At 35.1% G+C, this 25,271-nt stretch overlaps 3 protein-coding genes across 5 annotated transcripts; all 3 read right to left on the reverse strand.

Moving 5' to 3' along the window:
- Window positions 1–318: 318 nt before the first annotated feature.
- On the reverse strand, window positions 319–8,583 carry mvda (mevalonate (diphospho) decarboxylase a). 2 transcript variants are annotated; one of them, XM_063004491.1, is made up of 10 exons: window positions 8,384–8,583; window positions 8,219–8,289; window positions 4,934–5,048; window positions 4,691–4,834; window positions 3,810–4,009; window positions 3,527–3,601; window positions 3,207–3,425; window positions 2,019–2,134; window positions 1,618–1,726; window positions 319–625 (listed from the first exon to the last, which is right to left on the reverse strand). In XM_063004491.1, exons 1-10 carry the CDS (start codon window positions 8,463–8,465, stop codon window positions 545–547), a joined length of 1,212 nt encoding a protein of 403 aa, XP_062860561.1. In that variant the 5' UTR covers window positions 8,466–8,583; the 3' UTR covers window positions 319–544. The 2 variants fall into 2 exon arrangements, with proteins under 2 accessions (XP_062860561.1, XP_062860560.1); XM_063004490.1 differs by having other exon boundaries at window positions 3,527–3,625.
- Window positions 8,584–10,774: 2,191 nt separating this feature from the next.
- Window positions 10,775–15,785, reverse strand: pdcd5 (programmed cell death 5). 2 transcript variants are annotated; one of them, XM_063004493.1, is made up of 7 exons: window positions 15,628–15,785; window positions 12,929–12,972; window positions 12,679–12,740; window positions 12,452–12,543; window positions 11,709–11,780; window positions 11,117–11,167; window positions 10,775–10,940 (listed from the first exon to the last, which is right to left on the reverse strand). In XM_063004493.1, the coding sequence occupies exons 1-6, from the start codon at window positions 15,691–15,693 to the stop codon at window positions 11,120–11,122; spliced, it is 384 nt and encodes a 127-aa protein (XP_062860563.1). In that variant the 5' UTR covers window positions 15,694–15,785; the 3' UTR covers window positions 10,775–10,940; window positions 11,117–11,119. The 2 variants fall into 2 exon arrangements, with proteins under 2 accessions (XP_062860563.1, XP_062860562.1); XM_063004492.1 differs by having other exon boundaries at window positions 10,775–11,167; window positions 15,628–15,784.
- Window positions 15,786–16,987: 1,202 nt separating this feature from the next.
- On the reverse strand, window positions 16,988–21,093 carry uraha (urate (5-hydroxyiso-) hydrolase a). Its single transcript, XM_063004524.1, has 5 exons — window positions 20,997–21,093; window positions 19,465–19,742; window positions 18,869–19,011; window positions 18,631–18,766; window positions 16,988–17,469 (listed from the first exon to the last, which is right to left on the reverse strand). The coding sequence occupies exons 2-5, from the start codon at window positions 19,513–19,515 to the stop codon at window positions 17,380–17,382; spliced, it is 420 nt and encodes a 139-aa protein (XP_062860594.1). The 5' UTR covers window positions 19,516–19,742; window positions 20,997–21,093; the 3' UTR covers window positions 16,988–17,379.
- Window positions 21,094–25,271: the final 4,178 nt, after the last annotated feature.

The raw sequence follows: 25,271 nt of genomic DNA on the forward strand, positions 1-25,271 counted from the left end.
ATGCAAATGAGATGAATTGGAGATACAAAATTGTCCATGACTGTGTTCGATATAACCTTGTGAACTGATGAATCTTGTGTAATGAGTAACTACCTGTCATGAATGTAACCAAAGTGTAAAACATGACGTTAAAATCCTAATAAAACAAAACAAACAATTATTCAGTTTTTAAAAGGACTACAAGAAGTGCAGGTCTTACAAATAAATATAAAAAGCAGTAATAACAATAAAAAAAACAACAACACAGACACACTTGAGAAATGTCATTGACAATGTATTTTCAAATGATTTCTTCAAAACTAGAAAAATACTATAAAATCTACACAAAAAGCAGGTATATACACACCAATGTAAATAGGATACAGCATTTGGACAAAAAACATTTCCAGACTGCTACCACAATGTCCTGTTTAAATTCTATATGAAATTATTATTATTATTATTATTATTATTATTATTATTATTAATAATAATAATAATAATAATAATAATAATAATAATAGTTATTATTCTTAGATTGATCTTTAGATCCTTCTATTAAAACTTAGGGACTTTTCTTGGGAAGCCCATCTGGACCTAACAGATGAAGGTCAGAGTCTTCCACCATGCAAGGACCAGGGCCAACCTGAAAAGAAAAAAAATATATATTAGTGCTCTGAGTTCTGTTAGAGAATTCTGTAACATATTCTGCTCCAATCTATTAAAAAGTAAAACGTTTAAAGCATTTAAAATGATGAATTTATTCTCAAGTCTTATTAGCGGAGGCTGTTTTGGAAAGGATCTAAGAATGGAAATGGAATAAAATTATGTAATAGTATTGAATTAGCAAACTACAAAAGCTTTTAGTTCCTAATCTATGGACAACAGAAACACCCAAATAAAAAACTCAATTACTCTCCTGGTACCACACTTTGGTCAATGTGCAAATTAATCATGGCCTTTAATTTTGTTAAAATTACTTTAAGGGAATTTCTGTAACATTAAACTATAAATTTCCTTGTATGAACTTACTACAGTACATCAGCTTTCTAAACTATATCTCAGAAATGTATTGTGCAAATCCATGTGCTTGAAAATGGTCCTAAATGAACTATCTTTTTTATATTTAAACCTGCTGGCATCTTAGATCAGCTAATATTGCTTTGAGTGATCAAAACTAAAATCCCTATCACTCAGATATTTGAGCTGGTTATGCTCCCTTGCAAGGCTTTTCAAACCTTGTTGCGAGCCAAAAAAATGGGTCACAGAGAAAAATAATATCTAAATAAACTTGTACACGAACACCCCCTTGTGGAGGCTTTATGTTAAATCTTGTATACTAAGGGTAAGGTGCATTGTGTTGCCTGGGTCACGTATAAATCATAGACAAAATGTGGGTCGCTTGAAACAAAGGTTTGAAAAACCCTGCTCCCATGGACCCTCAAAGACAGGTGGCTATAGCATATTCAGGCGTGTACATTGCAATCCTTTGACAATAGGGTAAACACTTTTTCTGGCGCAAAGAGAACATGGTTCTGATCATGTAACTGATTAAATTAATTCTATTCAAAGCTTGTCTTTCAGTAAGATCACAAATGTTTGGACTTAATACATTGTATGTGAGCCTGAATCCTTTACCTTAGTGCTAATAATGTAGCTGATGCCTTTTGGTACAGGTTCAATGCCAATGGCTTGGATTAGCTCCTCGGATAATGGGGCAGCAGCCACATCATCACCTTTTACAAACCTGCAATCACAGGGAGTTCATACAACACAGAATTTCACACATGCTGACAACTAAAAGAAAAATACAATACAAATACTGCAAACAGTGTAAAATTATTGACGTTCCTGGACAATATGGGTGAAAATAGTTATAAAAACCTCTTTGTGGTTCATTAGTTTAATCTTTCATGGACAAAAATTTAACCTTTAACTGAAGTATATTTTTACAAGATTTTTAGAGCATGTCTGGTGCCTGCTTATTCAGTCAAAAGAGCATTTACGAGGCAGTGATGTAATACAAAAATAAAACTTACTGTCCACCATTGGATTCTGGGGGGAAGAAATGTTGGACGGCCTGGACAAATTCAGGCACGTGGTCTTGTAAGGTGTAGATTACAGCATTAGGACCTGCATCGAAAGTATACGCCACCTGGTAAACACATGAAAATTTTTGAGGGAACAGAACTAGACACAACCAACATTAACACAAAAAGTTACTTGGAATGGCATCAGGTGTGTATAGCATAAGAACATGAGCAAACTATTTATTTTGAATATTTATTTTAATATCATGTCTGTGCCTCTGTGCACAAAGCAAGATCCATAAAGAAATAAAGTTGTTGTGGAGTAATTCCAAAAGGCCTGCACAGAGCCCTGACCACCTGAACCCCATCAAACGACTTTAAGATGAATTTCAATGTAAATCACAAACCACCCCTTCAAGTCCAATGTCAGTGCCTAACCTCACAATTGCTCTTTTGACTGAATAAGAATACATTTCTACAAACACACTCCAAAAAAAGCCTTTCCTAAAAAGTAGAGTGTTCTACGTAGTTGCAAAAGGTGAACTAACTCTATATGCTTATTATTTTATAATGGGATGTCAAGCTAACATCCTAATAGTCAGGTACCCACATACTTTTGAACATAGTGTATCTTTTAAAGACCTAGCACTTTACCAAAAAAATTAATACCTTGTAGCAAGAGTTACTTATAATGGGCAAAAAAAGAACCCCAAACCCAAATCTTAAAAAGGCTCGCCCCATTTACTGAGATAGAAAGTGCTTACTGCACACACTGTATTGGTCTGCTGTGTATAAATGTGTATTTGTGATGCCTGTGATTCTTTTAAATTGTTTGATTTAAAGATTTGTTTGATTAGGGCTGGTACTTGTCCAAGGTTTGAGGAGCACAGTGTAAAGAAATCATTTTATTTTTAGGCTGCATTTCCTGTACAATTTTACATAATTTGCAGCAAATGTCAGTCCTCACTTCTTCTTTTTTGTTTTTCTTTGGTATAAGGCTTTATTTCAGAATGCTTTACCTATTCAACCTTTATGCTCATAAAGTAAATTTTGTTGTTTATTTTATATACTTCTAAATCTTTTAACCACATTTTCTGAAGGAGCTGGTAATGTTTAGAAACTTTTAAACTGAATCAGACCTCAACATAAAATTATGAGGTTTTAAATGTAGCATGGCATCAGTGCCACTGTACTTACTCTGGTCTCTTTGTAATACTGATTGTAGCGATGCACCAGGCTGATTACTTTTCGGGAAATGTCATTGAGATAGAATATTGGTGGACAGGTGTCCAGGCAGGTGGCATGAAACTGGTTACTGTCTTTCATTGTAAGCTCTGCAAAAGTCCTGAAGTCTTTTCTCTGAATGGCGCTGATCATCTCCTCCATCCTTGCAGGAACCACACTGTCTGCACGATGCTGTAAAAGTACAATACAATAGGTAGTGCCATGCACATTTAAGCGAGGGCAGTCAGTAAATAAATATTTGAAAATCTAGACATTATATTTTATCGCCATACCTTCAGCAGTTCACTGGTTTTCACACTAGTCTGCATACCAGAAGTGCTTCCAACTGGTTTCCTCTCTGCACTGACCTGAAAGCACACAATATAAATTAACTTGTAATAAATCTTGTTTTATTACTAATATTACTGCTATTCGATACTAATACTTGTATGACTAAGTATTTTATACAAATTTAAAACTGACAGAATTAGTCCGTATACCGATATGCACAAACATAAAATAAAATGCATAAATATAAAGCTCTATGACAGATCTCAATCGTGCATCATAACTCACCACCAGGACGAGAACTCTAAGCTCTGGCCAGTGCGACTCTGGTGCCACCTGCTCAGCCACACTGTCTATGCCATCCTGCCTTTCACCCATTTTCCACTGGACAAAACCTCCATACATACTTCGGCAGGCACTGCCAGAACCCTGCCGTGCCACCACAGAGAGCTCTGCCTCCACTCCAAACAAACGAGCCAGCGAGTACACTGAGAGACACATGACCATAAATATGATTAAAATGCATAAATAAAATACATAAACAATAACATTTAGTCAGGAACGAGAAAATACTGATCAGGACGCTCAGCTGGTATAGCGGTCTAATTCACAAGCTCACCAATGCTGGGATTTTGTGCTATCGACCAGCTGTGTACCTACACAGACACGACTGGGTGTTTCTGTAGGGTAGGGAAATAGTCTGGCTGCAGTTGCAGTCTAAGCTAGCTGGTCAAAACTCCCGCACAAGGGCCGGTTGACTGTGAATAGCAATGCCTGGCTGTGAGATCTGGCTGTCTCCATCAGGTGAAGAGAATGAGTGGATGATACAAAAAGTTGTTCTGGGTACAGTAAAAATTATTTATTAGTCTTTTAATGAAGCATTTAGTGCAGCCCCAAACCACAGAATTGGTGGTAAATGTTTGAATGGCAAATACACAGGTTAAATTTAAAATTTTAACTTGATCCAAAATTGAGGTCAGTTCAGGCTGCTTAGCATTTTATACATGCCACAAAGTATTATAGGATGTTAAATGCTCGAGTTTATGATGCAATACGCCTGTCTGGAAGCATCTTCAATTAATGGTTTTCCTTGTCACCTGTCCATATGTATCCTTTGGGAAAAAACAAAGTTCCCTTCCAGTTTAATTTAGAAGGGATTATAAACTCACCTAGGCAAGCGTAGCCAGCTGCAGACGATGCCAGTCCAGCTGCTGTGGGGAAGTTATTTACAGAACAGATATGGATGCGATGAGACAACAAACTTTTAGAACTGGAATCTTCTTCACTCCGTCTCTTCCGTGCTAATCTTCGAACTAGAAAATAACAAAGAAACACAAACTGCTGAGTTAAATGAGTTCTTTTACTGAATAGCACATTTTCTCTATATTCTGTATATTCACTGGGTAATTTACTTTCTCGTAAGCATGACTGCAGTCTGGGCTGGTTGATATATTCTTCTTTGCCGTTCAGCCAGATGCGATCCTCATGGAATTTTCTGCTGCATGCAACTGTTGTGGTTGTTTTAAGCTGGGTGAGCAAATATTGCAAATGTGGTCAAGACGGAATCACCAACCTGATTCAGAAGCTCATAAAAGCAATACTAATCTAACATTTTAGGTATATTTGCAGTTACCATTTATAATCAATACAACACATTTTCGAGTACTGACAAAATAACACACAACATAAAACTCACTTATTATGAAAGTTTAACAGTACTTAAATGGTTAACATACTTTTCAATTACCTTTATTATAACAGTCAAGGTGTTAGAATGGGGAAGATATAAAGGAATAATTAAGCAAATATGCCATTACGTAGTTTTATCCAAGTTTTTTATTTTGTAATTCTTCCAAACTATTGACATTTAATTTTTTTCTTTACTGTACACTAAACGAAGGCTGTTTTTAAATAAAAAGTGATTTGCATTGGCAAATTTGCAACTTTGCTGTTTGATTTTGTTGCCTTGCAATTGCAGAACTTAACTTTTACCCAGTTGTCACCGACATTTTAAAACTACTGAAACTAAATGTTAATATCACCTTTTCAACGAGTCATAATAATTGGCTTACAAATGGCTCTTTGTTTAGTAGCACTGCCATGTTTTTTTTACATGTACAGCCATTTATTGTATGTACAATATTTATTTATTTAGTTTTAGGCCAAATTACTTATGTATAAATATTTAATACTTTACCATATAAAATAAAATGAAAAAAATTAAATGACATCTAATTAATAGACAAATGTCGTACGTATAGTCTTAGGCTAAATTACAGTTCTTGTCTAGTCTTGTGTTCATTTTGTGTGACATAAGTGAATACATTAACACATTCTTTACAGGCAACAAATGTCTGCACATTTTAATCCAGTTACTGTTTACTTGCTGAATTTAAAATACAGCAAACGAATAACACAATGTGCAAAGGTATAGCACATTTTATGTCATTTTTATATTTATTAACAGATTTTGCAGAAAACAGGTCATATTTAAATTTACCATTTGTGCTTTTTTTGTACCATTTGTTACCAAAACTTTTGCATGAGATCAGTAATATTCATTTAATCCTGCACTTTATCTTCCAAGCAAGAGCTAATATATCTCACTTATGAAACCCTGTGCTGTATCTCAGACGCATCTTGATTCACCAGGACTCAAGGAAAACAGGCATCATGGCTTTACTCTGTACTAGAACCCAGGTGATGGGCAGCGAAGGTTAAGGTTCAGGACTAGTAATCAAAAGGTCGCTGGTTCAAGCACTGCCAGGTTGTCACTGTTGGGCCCTTGACCCTCAATTGCTTAGACAATATACTGTCACTGTACTGGAAGTCCCTTTGGATAAAAAGTAAATGTAAATGTGATGGAACAAACTTCCACTGTCTGTTTGAACAGCTCAGTTTTGTAAAACTACTGACTGAAAAGAACATTTCACTTACTAATGTCCAGTGGTGTATAAAGTACCTGAAGTCCATACTTGATTAAAAGTACAAGTATCTTACCAGAAATGTACTTTGATAGAAGTAAAAGTCACCTTTTAAAATATTACTTGAGTAAAAGTCTAAAAGTATCTGATGTTTAATGTACTTAAGTATCAAAAGTATCTGATATTAAATGTACTTAAGTATTAAAAGTAGAAGTAAAAGTAAATGCTGTTAGTATAAACTGAAGTGGTCAGAATTTTGAAAAATATGAAGAAAATCCAGGTCTTCACAACATAAGAATTTATAGAATTAAATACATTTTATTCCATTTGTGCCAAATCATGATTATAATCAGCTGTTGACATCACCTGTTTGAAAACACATAATTATTATTATTTTTTTAACCTTATTACTAGCCCTAAATTGCCCTGTTCCAACTTTTTTGGAATGTCTTGTAGCTTAAAATGTATGTTTATGTATGTTAAGAGTTTAAATGAAGTTAACCAGACAGCACATGAAATATTTTGGGTTACGATGGAATAAGAGTCGATGTAAATGTAAGAAACACTGCATTCATTTCATTTGCATTTTCTATACTGTCCCATTTTTTTTAATTTGAGTAGTACATTCAAGTCATAGATATATATTAACTCAAAAGTTTAACAAAACGTGTGGCATTTTTAACCCTTTAATGTTCTGCTCAACTATTAGTTTAAATCGAAATATTTGGGTAAAAATAAGCTGTATTTAAATCATCTTGTTTGGGTCGTATCTACTCCCTGATTGGCATGTTTTAAACAAAAAAATATTGGTATTCTTATTTTAAGAAAACATCGTTTCTAACTTCAAGCAGCAGCTGAAAAATCATCCATGAAAAGTTGGAAACGTTGAAAACTAGGAAAAGCAAAGAAATATATATTTTTTAACATAGTTTTCTTGTTGAGACATTAAAGGGTTAAAGACGTGCATTTTCCTCAACACCATGGATGTTTCCTCTGCCGGTGTAATACAGAAATTAGATGAAGAAATATTAGTCGGCAGGTGAGTTTTTATAAATGGACATTTCTTCATGAGTTTTGCACTGAATTAATTCCAAACAAATTTAGTGAAACGTTCTATCTGTGATTCAAATGTAATCAAAAATGTAAGCTAGATATCTGAACAATGTTAATGTTAATATAATGAAATAAAAAATCAATGGTGCGGCGAATTTACTTTGTTAATCATTAAATTACAGTACATCAGCGTGTGTTGCACGGGGAGCTTCTGATATGCCGATATTTTCGTATCTTTGGGTGAACGACGCGCTTCACTTTGTTTGCACATGCGCATTAATGTGTGTAACCGCCGAACTAACTTTCAAGCGCAGATTCGCCAAACCTGCTGCAGTCTGTCACACATCTCACATGATTTAGCTTATTTATTATTATTATTTTGTTGTAACGAGTAATGTATCGGAGTAAAAGTACACAATGTCTTTAGAAAATGTAGTGGAGTAAAAGTGAAAGTTGCCGAATTTTTTTATACTCCAGTAAAGTACAGATACTCTAAAAAACTACTTAAGTACTGTAACGAAGTATTATTACTTCGTTACTATACACCACTGCTAATGTCTCATTTTAAGAAAGAAAAAGCTTCCATCTGTATTTTCTTCTAACATGCTGACTGCTTTCAGCAGCATTGTGTTCTTAGATTGTTTGGACTAGAGTAAGAAACCATAAAGACACTCCTGCAAGAAGTTATTATCTGTTAAATATAATTAAATGTAATTTTACCTGGTCCTGGTGCAGAGTTACACTGAGTGAGGAGTTTATGGGCAGGATCAGCTCTTCATCTCGTTTCCCCCCTGTACACACCAGCAAACAATCCCAGCTCATAATGCATATACTGTATGTTCAGTGAGAATAAAACCACAGTAGAAGAATCAAATGCACACTTACAGTATTTAATGACAGCAATGTTGACCGGTGCAGTACACGTGATCATGGTGGTCTCCGGCATGTTTACCTCTTTACTATTCATCACTATACATCACTATACATCACTATACATCACTGTACTCCACTGTACTCCACTGTACTCGGTACTCGGTACTAATGCTGACAGTATAAATGACCTGAGCGCTGAAATACTACTACACACCGACATTTAGGAAGCCATGGTATCACAGCGGGGATTATGATTGGCTGGACCTAAGACATGAGGCTCAGCTCTTATCCAATCAAATCGCTCATTGTACCGCCTCTTAAGAAAAACAGCCAATAGTTAAAGTCGGACCACGGTCGGGCGAAAGGACGGCTTGACGTATCGTAACCCGCCCCTTTATATGACTGAGAATTAACCTCATACTTTTTTGCACCCTGCTGATACCAATTTAATTCAATTTAATTCAAGTTACAGTATTAACAAAGCATTATCAAACAACTAGATACTGACTAGACACTAGGGTGGCCACTTCCATAACCCCCAAAAAGGAGGGCATCAGACCCCAAAGTCAGGCTTTACAGCAAAGAAAATGAAAACTTGACATAATGCAATAAACTGAACTAGAAAATTACCATATTATTGAATGTTCTACTCACCACATGTAGAGTCTACTTGTGATACGTTAAAAAGCATGAATTAATATTTCCTAGTTGATGAAACAAAACGGTGGTGAGCCTTGGACAGATCAGTTCTTTACCCACCTGTCCACAGTCCGGTGCCATGCCTGGATGGACACATATTTGTCCTCCTTTTTTGGGTTATAGAAGTGGCCACCCTAGTTCAAGAGGACAACACTAATAGATTCCCCTGACTCAAAGATCTTTACAATCTGTGGGTATATCTTTAACAAGCTGTGTATGCAAGATGGCATAATAATAACTCAGGATTAGGAACATTCTGCAAGAATGGGATTTTGGGATAATTTTCTGTGGACTGATAAGTCATAAGTGAAACTTAAAGGTATTATGGAAGACATGAGTCTTGTAAAGTCACTTTAGCCTCCCCAATAAGAACATATACCTAAGATCAAACATGGTGGTCATCATATCTGTCGAAGCTTTGCTGCTTTTGTCCTGGGTGACTTGCCAAAATAGTTAAGTAGATAATAGATTGTAGACACTGACTTAAAGCACAAGAACCCTCTGAATGACTCAAAAAGTTTTAGAATGACCTAGTCAAAAACTTTGATAAATGTGGCACCATTATGTGGAAATTATGTGAACATAATTTCAAATGGTTATGTTTAAATACATACAAAAACAATTAACTTTAAACTTTGTGGCAAAAGTTTGAGAAGGGCCCTAAGCTGTTCCTGCATGACTGAGCCCGTGCACACAGTCAGGTCCATAAAGACGCAGTTATTGTGGAGGAACTCCATTGGCACGCGCATATAACGGACCTCAATACCTTTAGAAAGAATTGGTACTTGGTCAATTACAAGCTAAACCTTCTCGTCTAAAATGAATGCCACAACATGTTGGATGGTGAATTTGTTTTCTTCCCTCTGTTTTAAATGTGACACCCATCTTACGTTTGTTGCCAAAAACCTAATTTATTTTCCTCATCTGACAATAGAAATAGGACATGGTTGCAGTTAGTTTTTGTAGCAAACCTATGTTTGGCAAACATATGCTTATAGTTGTGGCTAGATGAAAGAAAAGGCCTTTCCTCTGACACGTCCCAAAAAATTTTTTGGTTTAGGGAGATGTTTGTCCCAAGATGCTAGCAGTTTTTTAGAAATCTCCAACCATAATGCTTGGCTTATTCAATACAACGGCAAAATTCACTTTTCTTTCTGAAAAGTGGTCTTAATTTCCTATTATTGCTTTAGCTGTAGATTTTTAGGTAAGTAGCAATGTTTTAATGGCACTGCCAGGTTTATAAAGATATAAACAATGTAGTCTATTTTCATTAGTGTACTCTGTAATCTTCACAATGATAATAAATGACTGGGGAATTGTCACTGCATGTCACTGCATATTTATACACCAGTGAAGCAGGAAGTCTTTAAACAATCAAGTTCAATAAAAAAAACTAAGAACATTTCTAAAGGAATAGCTTCAGTTACAATTTGTTCACAAGAATTTCTAGAGGGTTTTTTTTTATGTTACGGTTAGTTTATTTTTATTTTCTTTAAAAAGATAAAAAATAGACTTTTTCCTCATATGTTCTGTATGAAATTAAGCTAATTAACCAGATAATTTAATACTATAACATTTTAAATCACTCTTAAGCCAACTGTCATGTCAAGATACAAAAAGAAGTCAGATTTAGATTAAGTCAGATTTCATAGTTAAAACAATTACACATTTACACAGAAAGACAAACAAGTCGTACATGTAATGTAACAGGTGTGTAAGGCTTTTTATTCTGTAAACAGCTTTACATAAGTCAGAAAGGGATCCAGGAATAAAGATGACACTGATGGATTTCGCACTTCAACTCCAAGCGCAGCCTCTATCGAAAACGCAGTGGCTGCAACTTCATTACTGCAATTTTATGCAGTGTTGGCTAGAAAATATCAAGTGAAACAAACATGGATTACCATTTCCTGGGTCCACAAAGGTAAGAGTCTCTGTCCCAGAATGCTCTTCATTTACAGTGCCTTTGGTAGGACACTCTAGTGCTTGTAGAGAACCAGAGCTGCCCAGTCTTTTTTATACCCAAAAGCTGACAGAAACAAGTACCCATTAATCATCATCATCGTCATCAGAGTCCATCACCCGCCGTCTATTAAACTAGAGAGGAAAAAAAGTGAGAGTTACAGAAAGCATTTCAGTTTTATTTAAACTGATATCCACCTAAACCTGATTTAACACAGTTTTACATCGAATGACCTTTCTAACATAGCCCTCCTTATTGATAAAATTATTAACAAAATGCTTGTGCTTGGGATTGGCACAGAGAGCACATAGACAAGTGCACCTCACATTGGGTGGGCTGATCAAAGGTGCATTTGCCTGTTCTCTCTTAGGGCTATTTTAGACTAATTATGTCTTTGTGATAGCCAGTGATAGCTCAGTGGTTATGGTACTGGACTAGTAAACAGAAGGTTGCCGGTTCAAGCCCTGCTACCACCCAGTTGCCACTGTTGGGTCCCTGAGCAAGGCCCTTAACCCTCAATTGCTCATCGTGTTCCACTCATTGTGTAAGTCGCTTTGGATAAAAGCGTCTGCTAAATGCTGAAAATGTAAATGAAAATGTAAATGTCTTCTTATATATCCACAGTGTTTACAGTTAACATTAAGAATTTGAATTAATAGTTATATGTGGAGTTACCTTGACAGTTGTTTTCTTCTCTGTTTGTTGGCTAACTTTTTCAAGGATCTCTATCAAGCCAGACTCTGAAATCTGTGAAGTAGCAGAAATAAGAAATAAATCACTCTTTTTCCAATGTAAAATTCATTCATTCTTTCAGTCAGTCTCTCCATCCATCTAACATATGGAGGGGGTCCTACTAACTCATATCACCCAGGAAACTAAACTTAAATGTTTAAATGTATGTACATTTTAAACTTACCAAATTGTGTCTGTGCATAAGCATTGAGCAAGCTAAAACAGGTAGTTCAAATACTATTCTAAATATAAGTACACTTGTACTAACACCTTGGGCTCTGTTAAACCTCTACTAATGTTGGCATTTGCTTTAACCACAACCTGCTGATTTAATTTCCTAACTAAGGGGTACTAGTGTCAATTTAAAAAGAAGGTAATCACTAATACTTGTATATCTTGCACAGACTGCCAGACTTAGCAACAGTTTATCATTTTTAAGCAAAATGAAATAGATGTTTTTAATTTAAATTGGTAAAATCCTGTTTCCTCCGAGTTCATGTGGATGGTCGGACATGTGTGCATGGTTTACCCACAGAATAGCTGGCACCAGGATGCAATATAGAACGTAGGAAGGTACCAAAGATACCACACAATCCCTTCACAGATGATGATTGCACAGCATGGTTTCAATGTTATGGCTCATCAGAGAATATTACACAAGTGTATTCTGTAATAATCATTCTTACCTTTCCCCCAAGTTGGCCGAAGCGTGCCATCTGTATCAAATAATTCTCAACTGCTTTTGCTTTGTCAGGCTTTACCAGTGCCAGGTTACTTACTAAAAGCAAAAAAGTAATAATGTTTTTAGTGAAACACAGGTAACCCGTGGAAAACTGAGAACAAACTGAGGGTTTTATTATATGGACAGCTGCTTATAGTGTAATGACAAACGTCATGTAGAATATGAACTTACATCTGGCACGGGCTGACTGATCCAACACCTGAGCCAATATTGAATTCCTCATTTCTGTTTCTCTGAAGGGGTAATAATGTAATACGAAATGAAGTAAGATCAGAAAAGGACATGGCATTTCATAACACTGTATTAGTGCATTCATATTATTAAGCTCATTTAAATAAAATGTGTAAAGGATTAATATTTAGATATCATTAGCCATCATCAATAAAAAATGTGTTGGTTGAGCTGTTCTTAATTGCAATACCTTTGCTTGGCTTCTTGTTGTCCTTGCTGATCACTGGATGAGTCCTAATAAATAATAATAACAATAAAAAGCCAGTGAAGAAGTTACAGGCCTTTCTGGATAAATCTAGTCTTTAGATATGTTTATTGTTATTAATGTCATTCAGAAGACATGTATTACTTATACAGCCATGCTTGAAAGCAATGATGCTGTACTATCTTTTTCACTGCATGTTTATTCACAATTCACAATTACAGCATATTCGACCCAATATGACATAGTGGCACAGCAACATGGGTCTTGGCTTTATAAGCAACCACATTAAGTTTACCTTCCTTTAAAACAGACCTATACTAAAATGAAACAGGAAATGCTTAAGATTTAGCTTCAAATGAGGTAATGAATGCTTTCGGGTGATGAACCCATCTATTATGCTAGCCCACCACCACAAGTCAGCAGTGCTGTATACAGGGCATCTATACAGACATGACTGGGTATGTAAGAGGATAAGGGAAGACTGCAGCCCTGTGATAAATTAGCCTCAAATTCACCTCATTGCTGTTGCAACGGCAACTCCTGCTGTCTGATAAAGTATAGCTTGTTCCTCTTGGAACATTAAAGCTGTATTTAGAAGTTCTCCACTGGCAGGTAAAAAGAAGCGTCTGATGGCTTCCCATAAGCGTGTTGTAATCCACAGTTGACAGTGCAATTGGGTACCAACTGTACAATTTAAAAAGTAGTAGAAGCATATTGAGAATTCAGCCTGAGTATACATGCCATTTAATTTAGCAAAGACCACTCATCACTGCATAAGCATGTTAAAATGCTTCTTTATGCTGCTAAAAGCTTTTCCAAATATATTTCCACTGCACAACAGAGCTTACCGGGTCTGTTGGATTCCACACTAAAGCCTGAGGGGGAAACCTCAAATTCATACAGTGCATTTTATGACTTTATTTGTTAAAAAAATATTATATGAGGGTTCTTCAAAGAATTTCTTTTTTTTTCTTCTATTTTTCCCACTTTTCCCCCCATTTTTCTCCCCCCCTAATTTAGTCGTGTCCAATTTACCTGATTGCGTCCTCTATACTGATTTGACCCCTATGATATGACTTTTTTTTACCCCTATGAACAACAGCCAATTGTTCTGCACTCTTTTTTTTTTATTAAGAATGTCAAAAACAAATTATACACTTTCCCACATAGTCACCTTCCGATGCATTTTTGTCGTACCAACTTGTTAATGGCATCAGCAAAAATGTTTTTGGTTGAGCGCGTAGCCACTGATGCACAGCTGCTTTCACATTATCATCACATTAAAATCGTCTTCCACTTAAAGCTTCATGGAGTGGTTCAAAAAGGTGGAAATCGGATGGCACTAAATCCGGACTAAAAGCTCTCTCTCAGACATGACCAATTACTACTCCTCCCACCTTTACCGTTTCCAACCAAAATATAAAAGTGCGGAAACTTTTTGAAGATCCCTCGTACCTTCATGTTTCTAAAATTATTATTCACCAAAGTGCCCCGAGCCTAAGCACAGTAGATAATTCACTTGCCCTTCATGATAGCTGTCAAATTTAGTTTTTTCCACCCATGATTGTAAAATCTAGTCAGCTTCAGAAAATGGGTAAATAAGGTTATGAAAAATGTCTGTGGTGCTTGGTTACAGTGGTGCCTGAGTTCCAGGGGTTCGAATCCCAAGCTGGATACATTAAGGGGACACATCAGTCCCAAGTGCCATCCGGCAGTCCCATCCGGCATAAAATGTCAGTAAAAGTTGGACCAAAGACATCACTGTCTGTAACATGCAGAAAGACAGTCTCTAACTCAGCCCCCAAGATTCAGTGCAGTAGCATAAAGTACACCCAGTACTGTGTACAACTTGCTTGACTGTTGACAGTGACGCCTGAGTTTTAGCAGATTTTCAATTCATGCCACACACTTTTTTGCTTGTGTATAACATTTGGCTATCTTGGCAAATGTCTTTATAGCATATGGGGACAGTTTGGGTTTACTGTCTGACCTTGGCAAAGAGATCACTGTTCCATGTACCTTGTAAGAAGTGGAAGCAAACTATTATCATTCATAGTCAATATAGATATATTAGGAGATCATTCTACCAAGTTAAATGACATAAAATAATCTTTCTCCAATAAAATTCCTGAAGTAAACTGTACGTATGTTTTTAATCCATGGTTAATCCACCAGGGTTTTTTTTTCCAGAAAATTTACAATGAATCTATGAAAATATGTAAGCTAGTAGAGAATAAAAACTGTAGCAAACAATTTAGATACACATGCTAACGAGTGTTTTTTTACTTGATTGGCATTTATCAGATTTAGTAAAAGAAAAAAAAAAAACCTTTAAATAAACAGTGCCAGGAGTGAAACGGTTGGATTTGAAAGATTAAGAGTTTACCCTGCATACAGCAACGCCCCTATCAACATGCACTGCAGACAAATTTAGCATTTAGCTTAGCTTAGCTTGATTGCAGTGCAGTATAACATGGCACAGAAAACATGTTACAATAGCTAAAGGCCTAAACCAGTACAAACAAACCAGATTATAAAACTAGCTATTTAATCTTGTTCTGTTGAATGTAAATCAGTGAGATTTGAATAGTGTGGCTTTATGCTCAGGCCTTCACTCTGCACTCCCATATAAGGTTTACAGAGTGTAAGCCTGGTTCACATGTATACTGTTTTATATCACTCACCCCATGTTTGGACTGCAGTTCTGCCATGCGCTGCCGTCTAATAGCTTCTAATTCCTCATCAGCCATGTTGATAATGCTTAATTACTTTATTAATCAAAATAACACAAAGCACAGTGTGCGCTTTTAATCTGTACAGTAGGGAAACCAGCTAGACCACGTTAATCGAGCCAAGAGCACTCGAGGAGCCCGCAATGTAGATGGACGATAATCATGTTTCGTCGAACGCACGCAATATTATTATTAATAATAATAATAATAATAATAATAATAATAATAATACACAGCTTTGGTCCGGAAAGTCTCGTTATATTTAGAGAAAACCCACTATATATTAGCTTTTATTCACAGTACCATGTGTTGTAATAATTCAGTCACAGACAACATTTAAAATTCAACCCAGCTGTATTTACAGCTAAAGTCAAGTTTTTGATTAATGAGCTATATACTGTATTCAGTTTTTAAATGTGAGCATAATGTTTGTCTATTATTTAACAGGCAATTTGGTCTAACTGTGTGTTTCAAGCAGCTTGTAGGTTTTATTCCCTATATCACTGTTGCACTAATAAATCTAGACTAGACTAGACTGATTGTTAAGAGTTGAGTACTAGACAGTAAAATAAATAAATTAACTTTTAAAATAAATGATTTGCTTTTAACTTAGTTTTAACTTTTGTTTTAAGTTTTGCAATGGGATTTCCAAGAAATGTATGTTCCACCAGCAAACCCCCTTTTCCAGAAAAGCTGAGATATTTTGTAAGATGCAAACAAAACAATATTCATTTAGTTTCATTCATTTCATTTCAGGTTTTATCTTAATAGGTGTCATGGTAGAAATGGTTTCACTGGAATCACTGAGGGCAATGTAGGCATGTTTACCACTGTTTCACACTTTCTAATTGTTTGGGAATCAAGAACATTAATTGTTGCAAGTGGAATTCTTGCCCATTCTTAAAAGATAAAAGACTTCAACTCATGGTTTTCATGGTTAAATTTTCATAAGGAAAAGGTAAGGTATCTATTAAGTCTGTTGTGGTGCATGCAGAATGAAACCTGGCACTGTCTTGTTGCAATAACCATGAACCTCCTGTAAAAAGACTCCTTGATGACAGCATATGTCTTCCTAAAATCCCAATAAATATCTCAATATGTGCCCTTACAATATGCCTATGCGTCTATAGTTGTCACAGTAACAGGATGGTTTCTCATGCAGATAATATGAAGCTTGTGTGTTGCAATCATCAAATATAAAAATTATTTATAAAAAATCAATCATTTTGTTAGTAAAATAACGGTTTAAAAGAATTAACAAATCACACACAAAACAAAATGTTACACAAAACAATTTCAAACTCAAAAGGCATGTTAGCAATTTAGTGTTTTATTCAAATACCTAGTAACCAGATAGACAGTAAATCAACTAAACATTGTGGTGCTGATCTCTAACAGTGTTCAACAATTTGTCCTCCTACAAAATGTTTGGTTTCCAACATTTACATTTACAAGTAACACAAATACAGAGGATAAATACGCAACAGTAATTTTGCAGTAGTTCTTTTACAGCATTTATCCTTAAACCTTTTATATTGACCGTCAAAAACCATCGACATTCACATAGCAGAGCTACCTTTAGGGGATCCTCAACCAATGGGTAACATCAGCATGTTTGATGTGAAACTGAAAGCACATAATTCCATAATCAAACATAGATAAATTTGAACTGATTGCTTTGAGGCAATTTAACTATTGCACTATTTAACTTCCTCTGTAGGTGCTGTAAGAAAAGCGACTTAGTAGAAGTGGGATGTGAAACTTCTGGGATGCATCAGTGATGGTGAAGACAATCTGTAGGAAACACATCAATAATATCCTTTTTAAATATTGAACTTTATTGACAGCACGTTACATTTAATTAAAGCTACTTAAGATCCATTTATTCATGAATATGAATTTGAAAATATCCCTGTGTCCTCTTGCAATACCTAACAATAGGCCAGCTTGCTAACTGCAAAGAAACAATGCTAGCTTGTATTTTTACACAAAAAGCCATGACTGGGATTTCAGTGTGGGAGCATTAATTACCATTATTATAGTCTAAATTATTTTTTAAATTGTAGCCAAAGCTGTAAAAGTGCAATTATATTGATTCCATTTGGCAGACATATATCTTGAAATAATTAAAAACACCACCTTGAAATATATATAAAAAAACTATGTCAAACTAAAGCTCTACAAATAATGTTGTAAGTAATCTACAATTATACAATAGTTTTAATTTTAAGTTCTGAGGCAGCTGAATGCAAATTACAAACCCCATTTCCCATAAAAACTGGTGCATTTCGATAAATGCAATAAAAAGAAGAATCTTATTTCTACTTTTGACACTTAAATAAAAATAATTACAAGAGATTATTCTTTTAATGTAATTTGTAATTAGCTCACATTGGTCACAGGTCGACACCACTGGGAGCTTAACATTGGAAACTAAATTTGTATCATCACATTCTCTTAACAGTAGTCAAACACCAAAACAATCTTTATTAACCACAATGTTATGTAATTAACATCAGCACATAGCTAACAGGCCAGTAACTATTATGGTGGCTGTTTAATTGCTAATAAATTACTTCTCATCAAATATAGGCACAAACAATTAGAACTCAGTCTCTATCTCAGTCTTAGTTATTTAATAGTAGCCAAATCTAACATAAATCTGACAAAATATTATAATGACTGCAAATTAATGCAGGTATCATTAGAACCAGCAAACAGGCTGACAGTCAGCAGACCTGGCATAATTAAATATCAGGCCTGATAATTAAATATCTAATGTTTAAATTCTAAAGCTTCAACTGTGACATTACTTATAAGGCTGAAACATCATGCTTTCCCTAAAAGCATGTTGTATATTAAAAAAAAACAGCTATTATTTTGTGATGACTAGTTTTACTTAAATATCAATATCTATATGTTAAGTTTTATTTATTTTTTAAATTCCAAACCTACCTCAACATATGGGTAGAAGCAAGTCTCCCCCAGTCCTTCCCAGTACTGCCCAGTCTCAAAGCGCATCTTATAAGTACCAGGTATGAAAGCGTCTCTAGTGATGAGGCCTGGGAAACGTCCATCTTCATTTGTAGTTCTAGTAAGAACAGAATTGCTTATGTCATTAGTAGTATGTGAATGATTTATTTAATTTACTTAATTTTGTTATTATTTGGTTAAAAGTGCAGCTGTATTTTACCCTGTTATTAGCTGCTTCCAAGCCAGTGATGTAGAATCCAGTAAATGCAAACTGAGGGCCATGTTGGCAGCTGGTATACCATGGCCAGTGTTTAACACGTGGGTAGTAAGAGGGCTTGGAAGAGAAGCACTCATTTCTGAACACTATGTTTCAACACAGAGAGGGGCACAGTTATAGTCATAAGTTTATAGTTATTTTGATCCTCCAAAGGTTGGACTGTCTCTCTTTTAAAGTAATTGTTTCAATGATTTTAAATGATTAAACAAAACAATTAACATTTATAAGAGTAATATTGGTACTGTATACATTTGTTTCATAAATATGATTTCCATAATGTTTTTGCAATGTTTTTTGTAACGTTTCACTTAATTATTGGAAATTATTCGGCATGACAAATAGAATAATCACAATAATAGAGAAAATCAGAGGGGAAAAAAATCCTCCACTGTAAATGAATTAGATGACAATTTTCAATTGAATCTGGCCTAATTTCAGATCAGTAGATCAGTTATCTAAAACAAAAACGGCAGATGAAAATCTGTCACAACAGACGTGTAGGAGATAATCGGCTGCCTAATTAGGCATGTGAATATTACCTGATTTGCTGACAGGATATGGTCTTTGATCCGCTGCAGTCGTTTGCTCATCTGCAAAGCTTGTATTTTTCTAGCAGTCGGTTATCAAGGTCTTGAAGTCCAACGAACAATTTAACTGAGACTTAATTTAAGGAATTAATTGCTCACACACCTTAACCTTGAAGTCATTTACTAAAGTAAATCATATTGTAGTGAACTGAATAAATGATGTGCAGATTGCAGTTTACAGTCCTTTCTCTGGTTTTTTCCTGTCTGGCGTCCAGTGCTTCTGGGTGGCTCTACACACACAGGTGAGGGAAAAATAAAAGAATAATTAATAGACTATGCCTTAAAAAATAAAGTTCAAGTAAACTAGGATGTATCAGATATTACAAATGTTTATATAAATGTTTTCCTCTGGCTTCCAAAGACTTACACAAAGCAAATTATATTGATGGTGACCCCATATTAAGGGTTTGACATTTTTGTAACCCTCACCACAACATCCCACCCATGGGCATTTTGCTTATAGTGCATTACTGTAAAATGTGCATTCATCATTAAGCAAGTTGGCTAAATAATATTAGCATTTTAAGATGAGAACATCTTTCAAACAATCACTTTTTAATTGGATTATTTTCACACTATATACATTTTACTACATGTATCATATTGCTGCATGTGCAGGGCAAACAAATTCCAGTCATTTTAACAGTCACATCAAAACAGAAAGACTGCATTTGGGTGTTTTATTCTGTTTTATATATGGGCATTTAATATTTGTCCCTATGTGGCTCTGGACTACCATAGCCCTGATCAGTATAAAGCAGTAATTTTACGTAGTAGATTTTAACATCATGTTTTACACACTTTGGTTACATTCATGGTAGTTACTCATTACACAAGATTCATCAGTTCAGAAGTTTAATGTCAAACACAGTTATGGACAATTTTGTATCTCCAGTTCACCTCACTTGCATGTCTTTGGACTGTGGGAGAAAACCCACGCAGACACAGGGAAAACATGCACACTCCACAAGGAAAGCACCCAGACCGCCCCACCTGGGGATCGAACCCAGGACCTTCTTGCTTTGAGGCGACAGTGCTACCCACTGAGCCACAGTTCCGCCCCGTATAAGGTAGTTGTCATCTGGCGTCCACAAATCCAAAAATTATTTTATGTTGAGCTCATTTTAAAGGCTCAACATTTTTACAACAACTTCAAATCCCACTCATGTGCATCATTAAGTAAAAAAATGCATATTCAATTAAAAAGAAAATCTAATCAAATCAATGTATTATTATTGTTTGTGCATTATATACATTCCACTACACATTTCACTAAATTACACATCATATAGTATAAACATGAACTAATATTTACATCACTTAACAAAAAACATACTGCAGTGAACTAGATTCAGAAAATGATGTCTAGATTACATTTTACACTTCACTGCATACATTTACAAATTAGAAATAAACTTGTATTGCTCTAATAACAATGTGGAATTTTTAATCAATTGCTTTTTTTTAATGAATTTGGTACTTACAGTGCACAGGTAGGATGTCTGTATTGTGGATGAAGCTGGTGCAGTGTAAGTCACTGACCTCTGGGTCTTTTACCTGTCAGTCCAAAGTACAGGTGTGTTTCACTCAGGATCTGACAAATAAATACTGTCTATATCTAAACTGTGTCTTATATTAAACAGCTAGTCAATAGACAGCCTTTTTACTTTATGCTCTTATCAAGTATTGGAACATTCAGTCCAAAACTAGAATTTTTAACTTTTGTTTGTAGTAGATTAAACAACATTGTTCGGTCCTGTTCACCTAAGAAATGAGGAAGTAGCAAGTCACGTGACTCTAAGGTTTGGATTGGAATCGGCCAGTTGATGTCAGTGTTGCCTAGTGGAACAGCAAACCCCAAACCACCAAACATCAGTCAGACCATTCTAATTTTATTAATTCTAAAATACACATATTAATAATATTAATAATAAAAATATAAGGCAGGTTAAATGCCTTTATTTGACATTTATTCATATAATATGTGTACAGTACAATAAAATTCTTGTTTCACATATCCTATTTGGAAGCCTAGGTCAGAGTGCAGTAGGGTTAAAGGCATTGTGCAAGGGCCCAACAGTGTCTGCATAGCAGAACTAGGATTTGAACCTACAACCTTTTGATTGGTAGCCCAAAGCTCTTCCCACTAGGCTACCACCTAATGACCATTTTATTAGAAACATCTTCTTAGGGCTGTGACAATAACAATATTACCGCACTACAACGGTTACGTGATGCTTACAGTGGTGTTGAGCTCATTACCGCCATTACCTCAGTTATTATTTGTTCATAAAATGCTCCGGCTTTATGATCTAATTGACTGTGCCATATAAATTAATCGAAGAACAATGGAAGAAACAGAAACTCTAATCAGTTGTTTTGTCACAGTATAGAATATACTTTAACTGTAAATCTGACATTGAGCTTTTATCAACAGACAGAATACATTGGTAAAAGAATGGTTTATTGTGGATTTTACTGTAAATAAATACTTGTTGCTGTGAATATTATTTTAAATGCTTGTCGCTGTGATCATGGGTAAAGAGTCCTATGTTCAAGGGCTTGACACAAAATTTTTCAGTTCCGGTGCGAGGGAAAGAGGGAAAGGGACAGTCCATTTAATGAATGAGTGTGTGTGTGTGTGTGTGTGTGTGGCTAATTATTTTTATTATTTCTATTTTTTATTCCTTCTGTCGGAGGTTGCCAGAAATTATATGACAATATGCACTACTAGCACTCCCTCAAGTGTGGCTGGCGTGTATTAAGTGTTGCTGGCAACAATGTCACTTCGTTAGATCCTCTCTTAAACTGGATGAAGTAAACTTGTTGGTTTGCCTGGCAAGAAACATGAAGATGGAAAAATAAGCCAGCAGATATGCTAATTCATGTTAGTGTTTTTAGGGCATTTTGAAAGCCAAATAAAACCATAGCCTAATTATTAACAAGAAACATCCTACATCACTGCCCTACATCTGCTCATTTATGCAGTTAATTCAATCTGTTTGTTTCTGTTAATACCTGTAAAAATGTCATAGATACCACCAGCTTCATTCAACGCCAGTAGACTGTTGTGGACACCTGAACATTAGAGTTGGACATTTCATTTTAAAACCATGGGAATTAATATAAATATAATATTAATATTAACCCTTTGCATAACTATAAAATCATTTACTATTCTAAATAACTTTTTCAGATGAGTAGGGAATGTGTCTTTGGAAATGTATCCTTCAGATGTTGAATGAGAGGACCATTCCTAATTCTGTAATTCCGAAGATGTTCAATACCTCAATTAATTACCAATCCATACAAATATGAAATTTAAAAATCTAATAATTACAAGTCATGCTTTTCCTAAACAGATTGTTATTAGGTGATTGTTCTAGTTTTGACAGACCTAGAAGAGCCCATACAGACATGGAGATGCAATTGCAAATGCATAAAAATGATGGAATATGAAAATAATGCTTATTTTTTATTGTGTGATTTTCCATCAAAAACCTTTTGAATGCAAAAATCAGCAGGTTACTTCTGGCATGTGTGCTGGTTCAACTTTCTGACAATAGCTGTTTTGCCACTGCAGTGAGGTTAAACATGTTGGCAACTAAAAGCGAAAAAAGGATACCATAGATCAACCACGAATCTCTCCACCCTGTGGGCTTTTGTGCTGGAAAGAACAAGCTGTGGGTGAGTTTTTAGTTTAGTCACACTGTGGGTCAAATGACCTTCCTGCTCTTAGAGCCTCACAGTTGGTCTTAGTTGTTGCTTTCTTTTGTCTGAAACACTTATGGGAGGACTGGGCATTATTCCTGGCACTAGCTGCTGCAAGAGGAAGCGGTTTGGTGCCTCCTCTCTGCTGGGCATCAGATAGAAACTGTGCAGTCTATTGACTTACCATTATGAAGCCTGCAGTGTGTGCATGCAGCAGTAACACGTTTTTGTGCTTGACCCACGGGCATCTTAGCTTATTTTTACTTAGGAAACAAATAGTGGACTGCAGCTGTTAACGGACTATTAAATTAAATTGTTAGCTAATTGACTTCCAAAGTAAGACAGAAGGTCCAAAGAAGGTCAAAACACTCAGAGTCTTGTAAACAACATTTTAAAATACATTTTTATTTTGGCACCTGTTAAATTATTTTATTTTTGTTTTATTTTTACAATTATTACCGTTTCTAGACTTTTCTGATAATAACTTTTACATGTTAAATGTAAAAGTGTTTGAGTTTTCTACCTTATTCTTACGTTGTTAAATCTTTAAAGGACTATAATTCAAAACATAGATTCAAAACCACACACATTAATGAAGATTAATGACTAAAACCCCTAATAAAACCTGTGGTGCTAAATAGATAAATAGTAAAGTCCACTACAGCAGGGTTTTTCAAACCCTGGGTAGCGACCCTTAGGTGGGTCATGAGTCGAAAAAATGGGTCTCAGAGAAAAATAATAATAATTAAGCCCCCTTGTGAAGGCTTTATGTTACATCTTGTATTAAGGGAGTAGGATGCATTGTTGTCTGGATCACGAAAAAAAACATGGACAAAATGTGGGTAGCTTGAAAAAGTTTGAAAAACCCCGCACTACAGAGGGCCTAGAAGTCTGAGGGAAAGATTTCATGAAGCATTATAGCAGGAAAGTCATTGCTGCAGTGTTGACAAAAGACAGTAGCACAAAATACTTCAAGCAGCAGTACAATTACTTGTGTTATACCATTATTGGCATTTATTATTAAATTATTTTTGATAGGGTTTATTATTTTCTTGAAAGTAACTTTAGTTCAACAAAATACAGTGGTACCTTGTAACTCAACGTCCCCTAAACTCGAAACATTTGAAACTAAACACCCTTCATGGAGAAATCTGTACCCTTAAACTAGACATTTTCCTTAAATTCAATGGGTTTAGACACAAAAAAAAAAAATGTATTTATTTCAAATTAACAATGCCGCTTTGTCGAGTTTCAAGGTACCACTGTATTAGACTTCTTTAATAATTTCATAATGAGATGAACCATTAGCCATAATTTTTTTTCATACCTTTTTAACCAAGGTTTCTTTACCGAGCATGCCAAATAATCTGGTATCAACTGAACTACAATTCTTTTGAATTCTTTAATTCATTTTCCATAAATAAAAACAGAATGCAAGATAAAATCAGACAGCAAAATACACATAGGACAAAGTTTACAATATTACACAATATTACACATTGATCCACACTGTTTCTTTCAGACAAAGTGCCATGCACACAGAAGAAGAGGATCCGTTCATGGATCTTATTTAGAAATATATATGCTTGGTAAAAGGAAGACAAAATGTATATTTGTTAACAATTTGAATCATATAATAAGACTTTTTCTTAGAAATAAAAAGCTTTTTGTAGATAACATAGACATTTGTTAGGGTTTCTTTTTTATTGGTGGATTCGGTTGCATTCACATTGATGTTCTTGGCTTTAATAAATATGAATAACTGTGCAATGTTTATGTGTTTGAGACTAAAGTGTACGGTCCGCACATCACCAGCAGGATACTGGCCCAGAGCATGAAATATATACTGTACTAAATAGTATTAAAAATGGTTACTACTTTATATTTATTATAGTTCGGAGTGGATTGAGACCCAGCCATATGTGCCTGCTGTACAATGGACATGAAAACTAAAAATGCATAACGTTGCATAACTGGATAAAATCCATTGATGGTTTACTTTTGTCCTTAGTGTTTTTTTAAAAGAACAGTTTTGGCTAAGAGCTGGT

This window comes from Trichomycterus rosablanca, chromosome 11 (assembly GCF_030014385.1).
Source record: "Trichomycterus rosablanca isolate fTriRos1 chromosome 11, fTriRos1.hap1, whole genome shotgun sequence".
Lineage (NCBI taxonomy): Eukaryota > Metazoa > Chordata > Actinopteri > Siluriformes > Trichomycteridae > Trichomycterus > Trichomycterus rosablanca.